Source organism: Onthophagus taurus, chromosome 1 (assembly GCF_036711975.1).
Source record: "Onthophagus taurus isolate NC chromosome 1, IU_Otau_3.0, whole genome shotgun sequence".
NCBI lineage: Eukaryota > Metazoa > Arthropoda > Insecta > Coleoptera > Scarabaeidae > Onthophagus > Onthophagus taurus.
In genome coordinates this window covers 6263189-6280385 of record NC_091966.1, presented here as the reverse complement: position 1 = coordinate 6280385, position 17197 = coordinate 6263189, and the positions used below count along the sequence as shown (strand labels likewise).

The window sequence follows — 17197 nt, the reverse complement described above, 5'->3', positions numbered from 1 at the left end:
GGAAGCGGCGTTGAGGATCACGAAAATCGTGATGGAACCTTCACGCCCACCACCTTAGAGGAGACCCAAAGAGAGCACAGCACACAGAGGGGCTTCACGCGTTACGAAATCATCCGTAATTACCGTGAACACCACCCTCTTTTCTCTCTTCCTTCGTTTCCTCTTTCTTCTTCCCTTAGTTTTAGTTAAAATTAGCACCGGTACAAAACGATTCAAAGCGAACCGAAGACGCCATTTCCTGGTCTTGTGAATCCTTTTCGTGAGCAAGATACTAATCTATCCACAAGAACAAGTATCTTCTAAATGTCCTTTTACGACTAAGTATAGCTTCACCTTGATAATAACCCAAAAATGAAATCGTTCTTATTCAAGAATAATTGTACTTTTAATATTAACAACAATGAAGAAACTTATTTATTTTTATTCTTTTACAAAATTTTTTGTTAAGTTTTACAATACATTTTTCTTATAAAAGTCGTGATGTTATGATCCCGTGACGCGTTATGAACCCAACCTTCTCAAATAGAAAACGAATTAAAGTTCTTGTACGTGTCGTTTAGAGTGAGGGCAATTAAAAGAACATCTCTTAAATGTGGTTAAATAAAATAAAAAATAAATAAAATCAAGATATAGAAACGAGAAAATTACATTTTTTTTTGTTTTGTGCGAGTTTTAACGCTTTAACGTTATTTAATATGTGGATTAATGAATTAAGAATCTTTATCGATCGTTACGCTTTTATGGCGTTAACGCCGCTATAAAATTTTCGAAATGAAAAGTCAAAAATCTCATTAATTTAGAGAGAGCTACCGGCGATAATTATTGTACATTTCGACGTTTTTCGTTTTACGTTTAATTTTATATAACGTTTTTACTTTCACTGTGTCTATTGGGATTTTAAATTATTTAAATATTTGTTTAAAAAGTGATTCGAATTTTTCTCTGTTTCATGTTGACTTTCTAAAATATAGAGCGTATTTGTACGTTCGAGATAATGAATATTTAAATTATCTTGAATGTAAATTAACGAGAAATTTGTTGGGAGATTAGAACTTGTTGCGCTTAAAAAATCATGGATAATTAAAATTAAATTAAGAAATCTTTATCTATCAGTTTGACATTGTTAAAACAAAATTGTTAAAATAATTATTAATAATCCCATATACAAGAAAGAAAATATGAAGGAGTGCTGGAATTACAGAGGGTTAAATATAACGTCAACTCTTGGAAGGTTATATGGAAGAGTCCTGAAAACTAGGATATTAGTGGGAAGATGTGAGAAAAACGTTATGGAAAAAATTATGGATTGCCCTGATAGATGCATCAACAGCACTTACATCCAGGCTGTGAAAACGTTATACAGGGATAACGTTACAGAGGTTGAGGTAGGAGAACTCACAACTGATGCTTTCAATGCATGATTCTGTGGAAACTATTTTTAAGGACATTATAGAACCATTAATGATATATGGGTCAGAAGTGTAGATAAGAGACAAAGACAAGGCATAACCATGCTGGACCAACTTGAAAATGAGGAAATATGAAGAAAAATCACGACACAAAACTCAATAATAGACACTATAAATGAAAAGCAACTAAAATGGTATGGACATCTATGCCGAATGAGTAAAAAGAGAATCCCACTTAAGGTTTGGAACTGGGTGATTGGAATGATATGGACCGCTGGCCAAATAGAATAGAATAGAATTTAAAAAATCATATCTCCCATATAACATTAAGTTAAGAAATAATTTTTTGGGGGTTGATTAAGAGCAAATTGAAGTTTCGAAAAATGAAATCCGATTGAAAAAATCTCGATTAGTTTTGAAGTTATGATGTCCTTAAAATTATTGACGATTTAAGTGTAAAAATGAAAAAAATCTAATTTTAGAGTTTGATATAAAAACGACATCGTCCAAATAAATGGAAATTAAGAAATGATTTCTTTTGAGATGATTAATTAAAAATTGAAGTTTTCAAAGCTAAAAACCTATTGAAAAAATTTCGATTCGTTTTGAAATTATGATTCGTCAAAGATTGGTAATAAAACTATAAAATGTGGAGTTGACATTTTAGAGTTGGATTCAAAAAATTATATCTCCCAAATAAGATTAAGTTAAGAAATAATTTTTTGGAAGTTGATTAAGAACAAATTGAAGCTTCGAAAATTGAAATTCGATTGAAAAAATCTCGATTAGTTTTGAAGTTATGATGTCTTAAAAATTAATGATGATTAAAGTGTAAAAATCAAAAAATCCTGATTTTAGAGTTTGATATAAAAAACGATATCATCCCAATAAATTGAAATTAAGAAATGATTTCTTTTGAGATGATTAATTAAAGATTGAAGTTTTTAAAGCTAAAAACCGATTGAAAAAATCTCAATTCGTTTAGAAGTTATGATTCGTCAAAGATTGGTAATAAAACTATAAAATGTGGAGTTGACATTTTAGAGTTGGATTCAAAAAATTATATCTCCCAAATAAGATTAAGTTAAGAAATAATTTTTTGGAAGTTGATTAAGGACAAATTAATGTTTCGAAAAATAAAATCCGATTGAAAAAATCTCGATTAGTTTTGAAGTTATGATGTCTTTAAAATTAATGATGATTTAAGTGTAAAAATTAAAAAACCCTTATTTTAGAGTTTGATATAAAAAACGATATCATCCCAATAATTGGAAATTAAGAAATGATTTCTTTTGAGATGATTAATTAAAGATTGAAGTTTTCAAATCCAAAAACCGATTAAAAAAATCTGAATTCGTTTTGAAGTTATGATTCGTCAAAGATTGATAATGATAATATTAAAATGTGAAGTTGACTTTTTAGAGGTGGATTCAAAAAATCATATCTCCCAAATAAGATTAAGTTAAGAAATAATTTTTTGGAAGTTGATTAAGGACAAATTGAAGTTTCGAAAAATGAAATCCGATTGAAAAAATCTCGATTAGTTTTGAAGTTATGATGTCTTGAAAATTAATGATGATTATAGTGTAAAAATCAAAAAATCTTAGTTTTAGAGTTGGATATAAAAAACGATATCATCCCAATAAATAGAAATTAAGAAATGGTTTCTTTTGAGATGATTAATTAAAGATTGACGTTTTCAAATCCAAAAACCGATTAAAAAAATCTGAATTCGTTTTGAAATTATGATTCGTCAAAGATTGATAATGATAATATTAAAATGTGAAGTTGACTTTTTAGAGGTGGATTCAAAAAATCATATCTCCCAAATAAGATTAAGTTAAGAAATAATTTTTTGGAAGTTGATTAAGGACAAATTGAAGTTTCGAAAAATGAAATCCGATTGAAAAAATCTCGAATAGTTTTTAAGTTACGATGTCTTAAAAATTAATGATGATTAAAGTGTAAAAATCAAAAAATCCTAATTTTAGAGTTGGTTATAAAAAACGATATCATCCCAATAAATGGAAATTAAGAAATGATTTCTTTTGAGATAATTAATTAAAAATTGAAGTTTTCAAAACTAAAAGCCGATTAAAAAAATCTCGATTCGTTTTGAAGTTATGATTCGTCAAAGATTGGTAATAAAACTATAAAATGTGAAATTGACATTTTAGAGTTGGATTCAAAAAATCATATCTCCCAAATAAGATTAAGTTCAGAAATAATTTTTTGGAAGTTAATTAAGGATAAATTGAAGCTTCGAAAAATGAAATCCGATTGAAAAAATCTCGATTAGTTTTGAAGTTATGATGTCTTAGAAATTAATGATGATTAAAGTGTAAAAATCAAAAAAACCTGATTTTAGAGTTTGATATAAAAAACGATATCATCCCAATAAATAGAAATTAAGAAATGATTTCTTTTGAGATGATTAATTAAAGATTGAAGTTTTTAAAGCTAAAAACCGATTGAATAAATTTCTATTCGTTTTGAAGTTACATTTAGGCAAAGATTGATAATGATAATATTAAAATGTGAAGTTCACTTTTTAGAGTTGGATTAAAAAAGTCATATCACCCAAATAAGACTAAGTTAAGAAATAATTTATTGGAAGTTGATTAAGGACAAATTGAAGTTTTGAAAGTTGAAATCCGATTGAAAAAATCTCGAATAGTTTTAAAATTATGATGTTTTATTTCTTTTGAGATAATTAATTAAATATTGAAGTTTTTAAAACTAAAAACCGATTAAAAAAATCTCGATTCGTTTTGAAGTTATGATTCGCCAAAGATTGATAATAAAACTATAAGATGTGAAATTGACATTTTAGAGTTGGATTTAAAAAATCATATCTCCCAAATAAGATTAAGTTAAGAAATAATTTCTTGAAAATTAATTAAGGACAAATTGAAGTTTTGAAAATTGAAATTCGATTGAAAAAATCTCGATTGGTTTTGCAGTTATAATTTGTTACAAATTGATAATAAAAATAAAATTAAATTAAGAAATATTCGTTTGCCGGTTTATTTTGAATTTATGATTCATTATAAATTAATTAAAAAAATTATTTTAATTCATTGAATTTTAGATATTAAAATTTGTTCGGTCGAAATAATGAATAATTAAATTACCCCGAACGCAAATTAACCAGAAATATGCTTGAATAACTTTGTAAATTATTCAATACCATTTTAATCACAAGAACTTTCGAATTTATTTTTAAAAAAATGCATGGAAAATGAAAGGAATAATAATATTAAGAACGTTTATAAATAGATAAGCTATTGATAAATTTGCAACAGGTGAGCTAATCTTAAAGTAGAAGAAAAAAATTTTACGATTCAAGTTCGACAAAATCTCACCTTAATTTTACGCTTTTCCAAATCGATCCAAAACCAACATCTTTCCGGATAATCTCACAAAGAAAATAACAACAACACTTTTTGGCACTGCACCATATCAACTAAGTTCTATTCTAATTTTAATAATTCCATCATCCACACGTATTCAACTCATCTCAAAAATCACGTTTTCACGAATTCACCAACCCCTCCAGCAAAAAAAAAAATAACAAGATTTCGATTTTACTCGTTCCTACAAAAATCGTTATGTAACTTGAATTTTTAATAAATTAAAAAAATATTTTTCTTTTATATACTATCAATAATTAATTGTAATAATTTTTATTAATATGATTATAACGATTGAGGTTGTTTTTTTGGTTAGTTTATCATCACGATGATCGCGAATATGATGAAAACTGAGTCTTACATGCTTCTCTCTTTTTAGATTAAGTCCGTTCAACGTCTCGGCGCGAACTGAGTTGAGCAGCTCCACACACAACGCGTACGAAACCAAACAAGACCGAGCCGAAGAGTGCTCCACGGTTCGGCCTCCACAACGCCGTCGCTGCTCTGCGTCACTACAACGACGTTCTCTCTGTATGTAACCCTCTGTTATCGATCAGTTTTTAGAAAACGTTTTTGGATGACCTTCTACAAGGTAAAGTCGTAGTTGAGTCCTAAACGAGTTTCAAATTACGAAAAAAGACGATTTTTAAACAACCATTAACTAAGCAAAATCACAATTGACGATCAAGTTGAGGTCTACGTCCAAAGAGCTTTAATTTGATACTAAACAAAATTCGAAAATATGGGGGATATATTTTGGAAATAAAATATTTTAAGAAATAAAAAAAGCCAATTGGGAATCAAATTTGGATAAATTGAGTTGGGATTTTGATTATTTCGTAATCTACGTTTAAAAAGCTTTAGTTTGATACCAAACAACCCATATTTATAAAAAAAAAATTTTTTTTAGCAATTTTTAAGAAATAAAAAAACAATTGAGAATCATATTGGTCTGAATTGATTTTGTTTCTTAAACTGCGTTTAAAGAGCTTTAATTTGATACCCCACAACCTATATTCATGAATTAATACAAATTTTAAATAATTTTTAAGAAATAAAAAAACAATAATTATATATAAATAAACAATATTTCGATTATTTCTTTATCTACGATTAGAAAGCTTTAATTTGATACCCCACAACCTATATTTCTGACTTAATTAAATATAAAAAAAAATTTTAAGAAATAAAAAACAATTGAGAATCATCCGGGGATTAATTATGTTAGTGTATTTTGGTTATTTCTTAATCTACGTTCAAAAAGCTTTAATTTGATACCCAACAACCCATACTGTTATAAAAAAAAATTTAAACAACTTTTAAGAAATAAAAAAAAACAATTGAGAATAAAGTTAGGATGAATTAAGTTGGAATTTTAATTATTCCTTAATCTACGTTTAAAAAGCTTCAATTTGATACCCCACACCGGAATAATTTCCGAAATAATTTAATTTTTAAACAATTTTTAAGAAATGAAAAAACAATTGACAATCATTTTGGGATTAATTAAGTTGATGTATTTCGGTTATTTCTTAATCTACATTTAAAGAGCTTTAATTTGATACCCAACAACCCATATTTATCAAAAAAAATATTCAGCAACTTTTAAGAAATAACAAAAAAACAATTGAGAATCAAATTAGGATGAATTTAGTTGGGATTTTGATTATTTCGTAATCTACATTTAAAGAGCTTTAATTTGATATCCCACAACCTATATTTCCGAAATAATTTAATTCTTATACAACTTTTAAGAAATGAAAAAACAATTGACAATCATCTTGCGATTAATTAAGTTGGCGTATTTCGGTTATTTCTTAATCTACATTTAAGGAGCTTTAATTTGATACCCAACAAACCATATTTAGCAAACAAAAATATTCAACAACTTTTAAGAAATAACAAAAAAACAATTGAGAATCAAATTAGGATGAATTGAGTTGGGATTTTTATTGTTTCTTAATCTGTGTTTAGAGAGCTTTAATTTGATACCCCACAACCTATATTTCCGAAATAATTTAATTTTTAAACAATTTTTAAGAAATGAAAAAACAATTGACAATCATCTTAGGATTAATTAAGTTGGTGTATTTCGGTTATTTCTTAATCTACGTTTCAAGAGCTTTAATTTGATACCCAACAACCCAAATTTATAAAAAGAAATTTTTTCTGCAACTTTTAAGAAATAAAAAAAAACAGTTGAGAATCAAATTAAGATGAATTGAGTTGGGATTTTTATTGTTTCTTAATCTGTGTTTAGAGAGCTTTAATTTGATATCCTACAACCCACATTTCCGAAATAATTCAATTTTTAAATACTTTTTAAGAAATGAAAAAAACAATTGAAATCGTCAATTATAAATAAACGAATAACTTTCGTAATTTTTATCCAAAACCCATCGTGTTTGGACTCATTTTAAAGGATTTTTCATTTCCAATTCATTTCTTTTATCAAATTATAATTTTAAATGGATTTGTAAAAATAAAACGAAATATTTCAATTTTATATGGTTAAAAATTAATTTTAATCAAATTTTATAGCATCAAAATGAGAATTTTATTGTTTTAATCGATAAATAAATAAATGTTTTAACATTGATGTATTATTTTCTCAACAATAAGTAATGACACGTATTGATAACATTGAGGAATTGTGTCAATGGGTCCGTACAGCTTCACTGGACGTCCGCAATGCTGCCGCAGTGTGCCCCAGGTCAAGTTAAACTCTGAAATGTAGGCCAGAGTATCGACCACTGCCACTGGCCTACCTACGCTATACACAGGATGGAAGCTGCTGCCGCCGTCGCCGGTGCGAGCCAGCAAACGACGACTCTGCTATGGAGAAGAGAACTCGGTCAATTGGTCGTGCTCAGGCCCCTCTCAATAAAACGAGAAGAGATGATGGCATAAAATCTCCGAGTATCAGTTTTTTTTCTTTTAAACGATGAATAGAATCGCTGATGAAGTAATTCAAATAAAAAAAGATGGGAGTTTTTTTTTTGTTTCGAGGAGAAAAAGGAAAAAAAGGTTGTTGAAGTGCGTATAAAATGATCTCTATGTAAAATAATGTAAACGTAAAGAGTTAATTAACGGTTAATTCCTTTCACAAATCTTAAAGGTATTTACATTCAACGGATGCAAGGTTGCATTTTAAATTTATAAAAAAGTTTTTCTCATTACGATGAAAAATATTTATGCATCAACGAGGAAAAACCAGCTAAAATATACACTTTTTCAACGACATAATTTATTTATTTACCTGTTCAAAAAGTTTCATTTACATTTTTTATCGATATACACAACAATTTGGTATTATTTATAAACAATAATATAGTAGATACTATTTTTTGCTTTATTGTGTTTCGAAATGACACATAATTGAAATTGTAATTTTTGTCACGAAAAAGCAATTTTTTAAACATTTCCTGGTCAATTACGTAAGGTTTCGAGTTGTTTGTTGCGACGCAGATTGATTTTTTAAAATATATACATACACGAATGGTGTGTGCTTCATATCACGTTGTTATAACGTTACAATCGGCCTTCAAAGATCATTTAATGCGACCTTATTCAAGTTAATAAAAACTCAAAATTATATCTATTTACAGAGTGACTAATATAAGTAGTAAAATAAGAATATAAGGTTTTTGAGTTAATTTCTTCAATTTTATTGGTTACTCAGATTGCGATGTGTTAATTTCATCCACAACATTTTTTGTTTTCGAGCTATGTATAATAAAAATTATTTCACAAAAACATCAAAATTTTGCAAATTTGAGGTTTAAATTTCGAGTCAGGGGCTTATCCATAACGTAGAAGGATAATTTTCTGAAAATACTATATCCTTATTAATCCCACCAAAGCCCAATTCTTTGGTCCATTTATTTTTTTCTCTCTTGTTTCTTGTCTTACAATAATAACTCTTCTTCTACTATCACAACTTTATGAAATTTACACTGTATTGGAATTGAATTGAAATTTCTGCAAAATAAGACCAAACAGCTATTAGTGCATTTAATAAGATTCGTCATACACTTAAAACGTTACTAATCCAAAAAGCATAACAGAGTTACTTCGATTCTGCTCATCGAAACTGAAGGGGCTTGCAGTCGAGTTTTTCACTATTTTGTATAACACTGATGTAACGATATTTGTAAAAGCTTATGGATAGATGATGCAATGCAGGTACAGGTCGCTTTACTGTACGTGGACCAAGCAGCCTTGACGAAGCTAAAATGATGTTGGGAATAGCACAAGACAAGATATTCACTAACAACTCTAGCTGCGTGAACCTTATTCTGCATGAAAATACCAAATGCTCATCCAAAAAGTGAACAAAAAAGGCATAACATGATTCACCACGGAGCCATTTTGGTATAAATTAACCTCAACCGTTCCCTTATAAACTCAAAAATTTTTATTTCTTAAATTCAAACCTTTTTGGCGAGAATTTGGTACTCTAGGTACTAAAAATCTTGAAAACTGTTTAAAAATCCTTGATGTTCTACATAGAAATCACTAAAAAAAATAATGGTCTACCTTGGACACTTAAAATTTGGCACAACCTAATCTCCAAGGTTCTTTTATAACCTCAAAAAGTTTCATTTCTTAAATCCTAATGGTTTTAGAGAAAATATTTTTTTTCTTTTTCACATTCAAAAAACGTCAATTTAAGTAGTTGATATTTTATAATGTACATATATAAAATGAATCTGTTCTGGAAACTTGAAGTTTGACGTAGCTTAACTTAAAGCATTCCTTTATAGCCTCAAAAAGTTTAATTTCTTAAATCAGAACGGTTTTGGAGAAAACCTTTTTTCTTCTACAACCTAACTCATTTAATAACGTCTCGATTTTTTAAGAACTATATAAACTGAGTTGTTTACTTTGAACACTTATAATTTGGCATAACCAAACCTCAAATAACCCTTTATAACCTCAAAAGGTTTAATTTCCTAAATTCCAAGGGTTTTCGAGGAAATAATTTTTTTCTTCAACCACATATTCAATATCTATCTAAATAGTCTTTTTTTTTAAATGTGTATAAAATGAACTGTTTATCTTGGACACTTGAAATTTGGCACGAAATAACTTCAAACATTCCTTTATAACATCAAAAAGTTTCATTTCTTAAATCCTAACGGTTTTGGAGAAAACATATTTTTTTCTTTAACCTCACATTCAACAAACGTCAATTTAAATAGTTGATTTTATAAAATGTATATGAAATGAATTATTTACCCAGGAGATTTAAAATTTGGCACGAAGTAACCTCAAACATTTCTTTATAACTTGAAAAAGTGTTATTTCTTAAATCCTAACGGTTTTGGAGAAAACAATCTTTTTCTTTAACCTCACATTCAACAAACGTCAATTTAAATAGTTGATTTTATAAAATGTATATGAAATGAATTATTTACCCAGGAGATTTAAAATTTGGCACGAAGTAACCTCAAACATTTCTTTATAACTTGAAAAAGTGTTATTTCTTAAATCCTAACGGTTTTGGAGAAAACAATCTTTTTCTTTAACCTCACATTCAACAAACGTCAATTTACATAGTTGATTTTTAAAATGAATATGAAATGAATTGTTTACCCTGGAGATTTAAAATTTGGCATAACCAAACCTCAAAAGTTCCCTTACAACCTCAAAAAGTTTCATTACTTAAATTCTAAGGGATTTGGAAGAAACAATTTTTTCTTTAACCTCACATTCAACAAACGTCAATTTAAATAGTTAATTTTTTAAAATGTATATGAAATGAACTATTTACCCTGGAGATTTAAAATTTGGTGTAACCAAACCTGAAACGTTTCTTTATAACCTCAAAAAGTTTAATTTCCTAAATTCTAAGGGTTTTGGAGAAAACAATTTTTTTCGTCAACCTCACATTCAATAAATGTCGATTTAATAGTCTTTTTTTTAAATGTGTATAAAATGAATTATTTACCTTGGACACTTAAAATTTGGCACGGTGTAACCTCAAACATTCATTTGTAACCTCAAAAAGTTTCATTTCTTAAATCCTAACGGTTTTGGAGAAAACTATTTTTTTCTTTAACCTCACATTCAACAAACGTCAATTTAAATAGTTGATTTTTTAAAATGTATATAAAATGAATTATTTACCCTGAAGACTTAAAATTTGGCATAACCAAACCTCAAACGTTCCTTTATAACCTCAAAAAGTTCCATTTACTAAATTCGAAGGATTTTGGAGAGAATAATTTTTTTCTTCAAACTCACATTCAATAAATATCGATTTAAATAGTCTCTTTCTAAATGTGTATAAAATGAATTACTTACCTTGGACACTTGAAATTTGGCACGAAGTAACCTCAAACATTGCTTTGTAACCTCAAAAAGTTTCATTTCTTAAATCCTAACGGTTTTCGAGAAAACCATTTTGTTCCTTAACCTCACATTCAACAAACGTTAATTTAAACAGCAGATATTTTAAAATGTATATGAAATGAATTATTTACCCTGGAGATTTAAAATTTGGCATAACCAAACCTCAAACGTTCCTTTATAAGATCAAAAAGTTTCATTTCCTAAATTGTAAGGGTTTTGAAGAAAAGAATTTTTTTCTTCAACCTCACATTCAATAAATGTCGATTTAATATCATTTTCAAATGTGCATAGAATGAATTGTTTATCTTGGATACTTGAAATTTGGCACGAAGTAACCTCAAACATTCCTTTATAACTTCAAAAAGTTTCATTTCCTAAATTCTAAAGGTTTTGGGTTTTGGAGAAAACAGTTTTTTTCTTCAACCTCACATTCAATAAATAATGTCAATTTAAATAGTCTTCTTTTAATGTGTATAAAAGGAAATATTTACCTTGGAAACTTGAAATTTGGCACGAAGTAACCCCAAACATTCCTTTATAACCTCAAAAAGTTTCATTTCTTAAATCCTAACGGTTTTGGAGAAAACAATTTTTTTCTTTAACCTCACATTCAACAAACGTCAATTTAAATAGTTGACTTTTTAAAATGTATATAAAATGAATTATTTATCCTGGAGATTTAAAATTTGGCATAACCAAACCTCAAACGTTCCCTTACAACCTCAAAAAGTTTCAATTCCTAAATTCTAAGGGTTTTGGAGAAAACAATCTTTTTCTTCAACAACGTGTATAAAATGGACTGTTTACCCTGAAAGTTTAAAATTTGGCAAATCTGAACGATTTAAATAGTTGATTATTTAAAATGTATATGAAATGAATTATTTACCCTGGAGATTTAAAATTTGGCATAACCAAACCTCAAACGTTCCCTAAGAACCTCAAAAAGTTTCAATTCCTAAATTCTAAGGGTTTTGGAGAAAACAATTTTTTTCTTCAACAACGTGTATAAAATGGACTGTTTGCCCTGGAAGTTTAAAATTTGGTAAATATGAACGATTCAAACAAATGTTCAGTTCAGTAATAACACTGCTTCATCCTGATCCAATTTATTACAATTCCATGAAAGGTGATCTTGTGGCTTCCAAGACTTTGAGATACTGTGCCGATGTTTCCATAGTTGTCAGATAGCTGTAATTAGTCATGGCAATACATTAACACGAATCTTTGTTCTAATCAATCGTTAACATTAACATCGTAAACCTTGAAGGTGATTTTACAGCGAAACCATGGAAGCTGATTTATTCCGAAAACTTTTTTGATTCCGAATATCTTTGATTTGAACAATAAAAACAGGTTTCGCTATGTTAGGCTTCTTGATTTATTTAAATGATTGAGAGTATTTCCAAAAATATCACCATTCTGTTTATACACTACATATACTATGAAATAAAAATTCTCCAGACACATTTATTTACATATTGTTATAATAGATCACCCTATATACGTTTTAGGATTTGCTAAAATTTTTATTAAAGCGAAGCAAAATACTTTTGTGCGTTGAAGAGTTGGATGATGCTCAAAAGAGAGGGTAATTTCTGCGAACCGTCATGCAATGGTCCGTGTTTCGAGTCGGACAGGGCCAATTATTTTAAATTATAATACTCCCGGCCGCGACCTAATAATGCTTATTAACGATCGGAGTAATTGGATTAATACTTGTTAGTGTACGTGTGTGTTTTTTTTTGTTCGAGAAAAAAGAACGAAACAAAAAAACATATCAAATAAACGATGGAGAATGATGGAAATTACCGGCTACGGTAACCTTCCAACCGAAGAAGACCGGCAATTATACTGTTTGTTAGACACTTAAATTTCACTCTTGCCTTTAGGTACTCTTTTCAAATCTAGTTAAGGGTTTCTATTTAAGCATGTCAAGTTGTACACCTGTATAGGGTGAATCATAAAGAATTCGTAAGATGATAAATTGATTTGATTGAGTCAATCAATATTCTAAATAATTTTGAAATTCGAAAATAACTCACGTTATCTTATCTCCATATTTATGAATCAGATAAGAATCATTAAACTATAAAAATATGTCATTCTCAAAATGGTTTTTGGATTTATAACTTGTGGTCCTAACGAAGCTTTAGTTATTTCAGGTACTTTTCCATCTTATTTTATTTAAATGATACTTACTAATTAATTTTTATTTGTATTTAAGGATGTTGTCACTCAAAGCCGAAACTTGTTGCCGGTGGAAGATCCTTCGTTTGGGGGTCATTTCAACAAATAAACAGGTAATAAAACAATAAATTCTCACAAAATTGAATCATTTAAACTTTTTTAGCATAAATTTAAACACGATGACTTTACAAATTGAAACTCCCAGAGTTTATACATCCCAAGGTGTTCCCCTTTCCGTAACGGGAATCGCACAAATTCGGGTGCATGGCCAAAATAAAGAAATGTTATACACAGCTTGCGAACAATTCTTAGGAAAATCACAAGATGAAATCAAAGAAATCGCTCTCGCAACATTAGAAGGACACCAACGGGCTATAATGGGCTCAATGACTGTCGAAGAAATCTACAAAGATCGTAAAAAATTTAGCGAAAACGTCTTTAAAGTAGCCTCATCCGATTTAGTAAATATGGGCTTAACGATCGTTTCTTACACAATCAAAGATATCTGGGACGATCAAGATTATTTAAAAAGTTTAGGAATGGCGAGAACGTCCGAAGTACAACGAGATGCAAAAATAGGCGAATGCCAAGCGAAAAGTGAAGCGGAGATAAAACGAGCTCTCGCCACAGCCCTTCAAAAAGAAGCGGAATTTTCCAATCAAACGAAAATCGAAGAAGCGAAACGAGATTTTGAACTGAAAAAGGCCGCTTACGATCGCGAGGTTCAAACGAAAGACGCCGAAAGCGAATTGGCTTTCGAACTTAGGGCTGCCAAACTTAGGCAGGATATCGTCTCGGAACAGGTTCAAATAAAAGTTGTCGAAAGAACGCAACAAATTGCGGTTGCCGAACAGGAAATTATCAGACAGGAAAAAGATTTGGATGCTAAAGTTCGAAAACCGGCGGAGGCTGAAAAATATAGATTGGAAAAAATTGCCGAAGCTAATCGAAAAGCTATGGTTTTAGCTGCTGAAGCTGAAGCGGAAAAAATTAAGATTGTTGGGGAAGCCCAAGCTGCAGTTATCGTTAATAAGAGTAAAGCTGAAGCCGATGTTATGGCAAAAAAAGCTGAAGCTTGGAGGGAATATAAAGAAGCGGCTACTGTTAATATGATTATGGAAGTTTTACCAAATGTAAGAGAATACACTGTGTTAATTAATTTCGTAACCCACGTGACCCATGTAATGTTGGCTGCATATCTCAATATGTAGTGGTAGCTTGGATAATTTTAAATTAGTAACCAAATGTTGACAGCTGATCGTACGTTATTGTAGTGATTGTCGTACGCTTTGTGAGTTTTCGTATTTTCTTTGTTCTGTAACCATGTTTTGCTGTCTTTATATTTTTCGAAACAGTTCTTTTTAGAACTATTGTTGTTTCTAGCGGTTGCTTTAAACATTAATTCCAATCTACAATGGATACACTAAAATTATTTTAAATAAAAGGACAGAAAGTTAGGCCTTTTTTATATTTAAAATATTTTTTTAATTATTAAAATATATTTTAAACGGCTTATAAAGTTAATGAACTGTCGCCATCGTTTTTAGGAACTTTCGTCGCGTTGCAATACCAATCTGTGATATTGGTTGCATACTTTACTGGGTACGATAATTAATTAACACACTGTATATTTAATAAAGTTAAATCTCGATTAATCTGTCACTAGAACTAACATTAGTCCTAAAACTAGAAACATTCGGGTTGAGCCGTCTTAAGAGACGTACGGCTAAACCCAAATGTTTCTAGTTCTAGGTTTAGTTCATTACAAGTACATAACAACCTAGCGCTATCTAGTGCTATTTGGCATAACCTAGCACTGTTACTAGAACTCATACTACATTTAGAACTACAAACATTTGGGTTTAGCCTTGTGTCTCTTAAGACGACTAAACCCAAATGTTTCTAGTTCTAGCTCTAGTGTTAGTTCACTAAAAATATAGCAAGGATAACAAGCAAAATTAGAAGTAAGTCCGCCCAGTACCTGTTCCCTCTCTCCTCATTGCCACAGTGAAATCTGGCCACCAATCTCTTCCCTTCATCATCCTCCTCCATCAACAGATACTTTGGCAGTTCTTTTGTACTATCGCCCCATATCTTTCATTATATCTCCTTTCCCGTATCTGTGACTTTCTTTCCAGCTTCTGTATGTCCCTGTCCCTATCTCTCAGCTCTCTCCACATTTCACCTCTCTTCGCTCTTCTGATGTCGATCTCAGTTAGTGAATATCCCACTCTGCTATGATATCCTTCCCTATCTCTCTGCCCATATATCAACCACCTCTCCTTAATCTCTCTCCAGCACTCTCTCAGGATCCTACAATGCTGTATCATTTCGATCATTCTATCATTGCGTATACGCGATGTATACGCGTATTCTTGCATAAACTCCCCTCCAATAATCAGACATGCCTTATTGTCTCTTTCATTCTCTTGCTATATACCGTGACTATCTGCACCTTCGCTCCCTCCAACTTGATTTGCCTTTTTACCATCCCCTTCTGCCTCCATCTCCTCTCCGTCTTACTCCTGTCTATAACTTCACTGTCTATAACGCACGCTCTTCCTCTCTGCAAACATACAATCCCATTTATCACCTTCCGGCATCTTTCCTTCAATCATCAACCCAGGTTTCCATCAAACAAATCACCTCAAATCTCTTCAAATTTTCTCAGAACTGCCCTCCCTTATTCGTAATCCCCGCTACATTCCAGAATACCATTTTCAAACCCGTCTCTCTTCTCTGACTTCTCCCATCCCCCATATAGTTTTTTGATAACCTCTGCCCTCTCCCCCACTTCGCCCTCACAGTCGGTTATCCGCTCCCTCCCTTTCAACCCTCTCCCCATATCCTCATAATTAATGCTTCTCTCACAGTTTCTATCCCTCGTTTTGTATCTGTCATCCTTCCACCTGACTCAGTACAATGCTGGATCCTGGAAATAAACTGCGACCCAAAAATTGGGAATCTGATACGATTAACAGCAGGGCATAAAACATGCTCAACCGTTTCTTCGTCCTCCACACATGGTCACATGGAAATCCCCAGTAAAGACACTCATTAGAACTTTGATACTGCTCTATATGCGAATACAAAGGAGATAGGGCAAGCAGATCATCTGTTACTAGAGTTGGCGTTATGCTTATCGCAAAACTAGAACTAACACTAGAACTAGAACCATTCGGCTTTAGCCATCTTAAGAGATGTACGGCTAAACCCGAATGTTTCTAGTTCTAGTGTTAGTTCCACTTTTAGCTCAATAAAAATATACAACAATCCAGCGCTGAGTAACAATTAAAACTAGAACAACCGTTCTTGATTTTTTACATCCTATATACAACTCGGGGAATACCCGAGTTGGATTCTATCTATAAGCACTAACATTTATATTTAAATATACTAATGTATTCAAAATACATCATGAAGTATATCAAAGATATTAATTAATTTTTAATTTGATTAAGGTTGTGAAAGAAGTTTCCGGACCTCTATGCGAAACGAAAAAAGTGACAATGGTTTCATCCGGAAATGGTGAAGTTGGAGCTGCAAAATTATCCGGGGAAGTTTTAAATATTGTATCAACAATTCCAAAAATCGTCAAGTCAATGACGGGTGTCGACATCTCTCGGGTAAAAACCAAACAATAATAAAATAATTTTTTATTAATAAATTCTTTTTAGTCTGTTAACGAAATGAAAACAATCAAATAAGAACATAATTAAATAAAAAATTATAAAATAATCCAAAATTTAAGTGTAGATAGAAAATAAAGTGGTGAACATTGATATTAAAATTAAATCGATATTTTTATTTTTTGCGCATGCGCACTAGATG

At 30.3% G+C, this 17197-nt stretch overlaps 2 protein-coding genes across 3 annotated transcripts in view; one reads left to right on the top strand and one right to left on the bottom strand.

The window, feature by feature from the left end:
- Positions 1 to 5315, bottom strand: part of LOC111419312 (putative uncharacterized protein DDB_G0277255) — a 53555-nt gene extending 48240 nt beyond the window's left edge. Inside the window, exons 1-2 of one of the 2 annotated variants that reach the window (XM_023052087.2) lie at positions 5184 to 5315; positions 4775 to 5006 (exon numbers count right to left, since the gene is read on the bottom strand). The gene's annotated coding sequence lies outside the window, so the exon portion shown is untranslated. Of the gene's footprint in view, positions 1 to 4774 lie in introns of both variants that reach the window. The other variant, XM_023052086.2, reaches the window with a different exon arrangement.
- A 7958-nt stretch (positions 5316 to 13273) lies between these two features.
- Positions 13274 to 17161, top strand: LOC111419319 (flotillin-1-like). The gene is made up of 5 exons (XM_023052096.2): positions 13274 to 13341; positions 13404 to 13479; positions 13530 to 14499; positions 16828 to 16992; positions 17044 to 17161. Exons 1-5 carry the CDS (start codon positions 13290 to 13292, stop codon positions 17071 to 17073), a joined length of 1293 nt encoding a protein of 430 aa, XP_022907864.1. The 5' UTR covers positions 13274 to 13289; the 3' UTR covers positions 17074 to 17161.
- Positions 17162 to 17197: the final 36 nt, after the last annotated feature.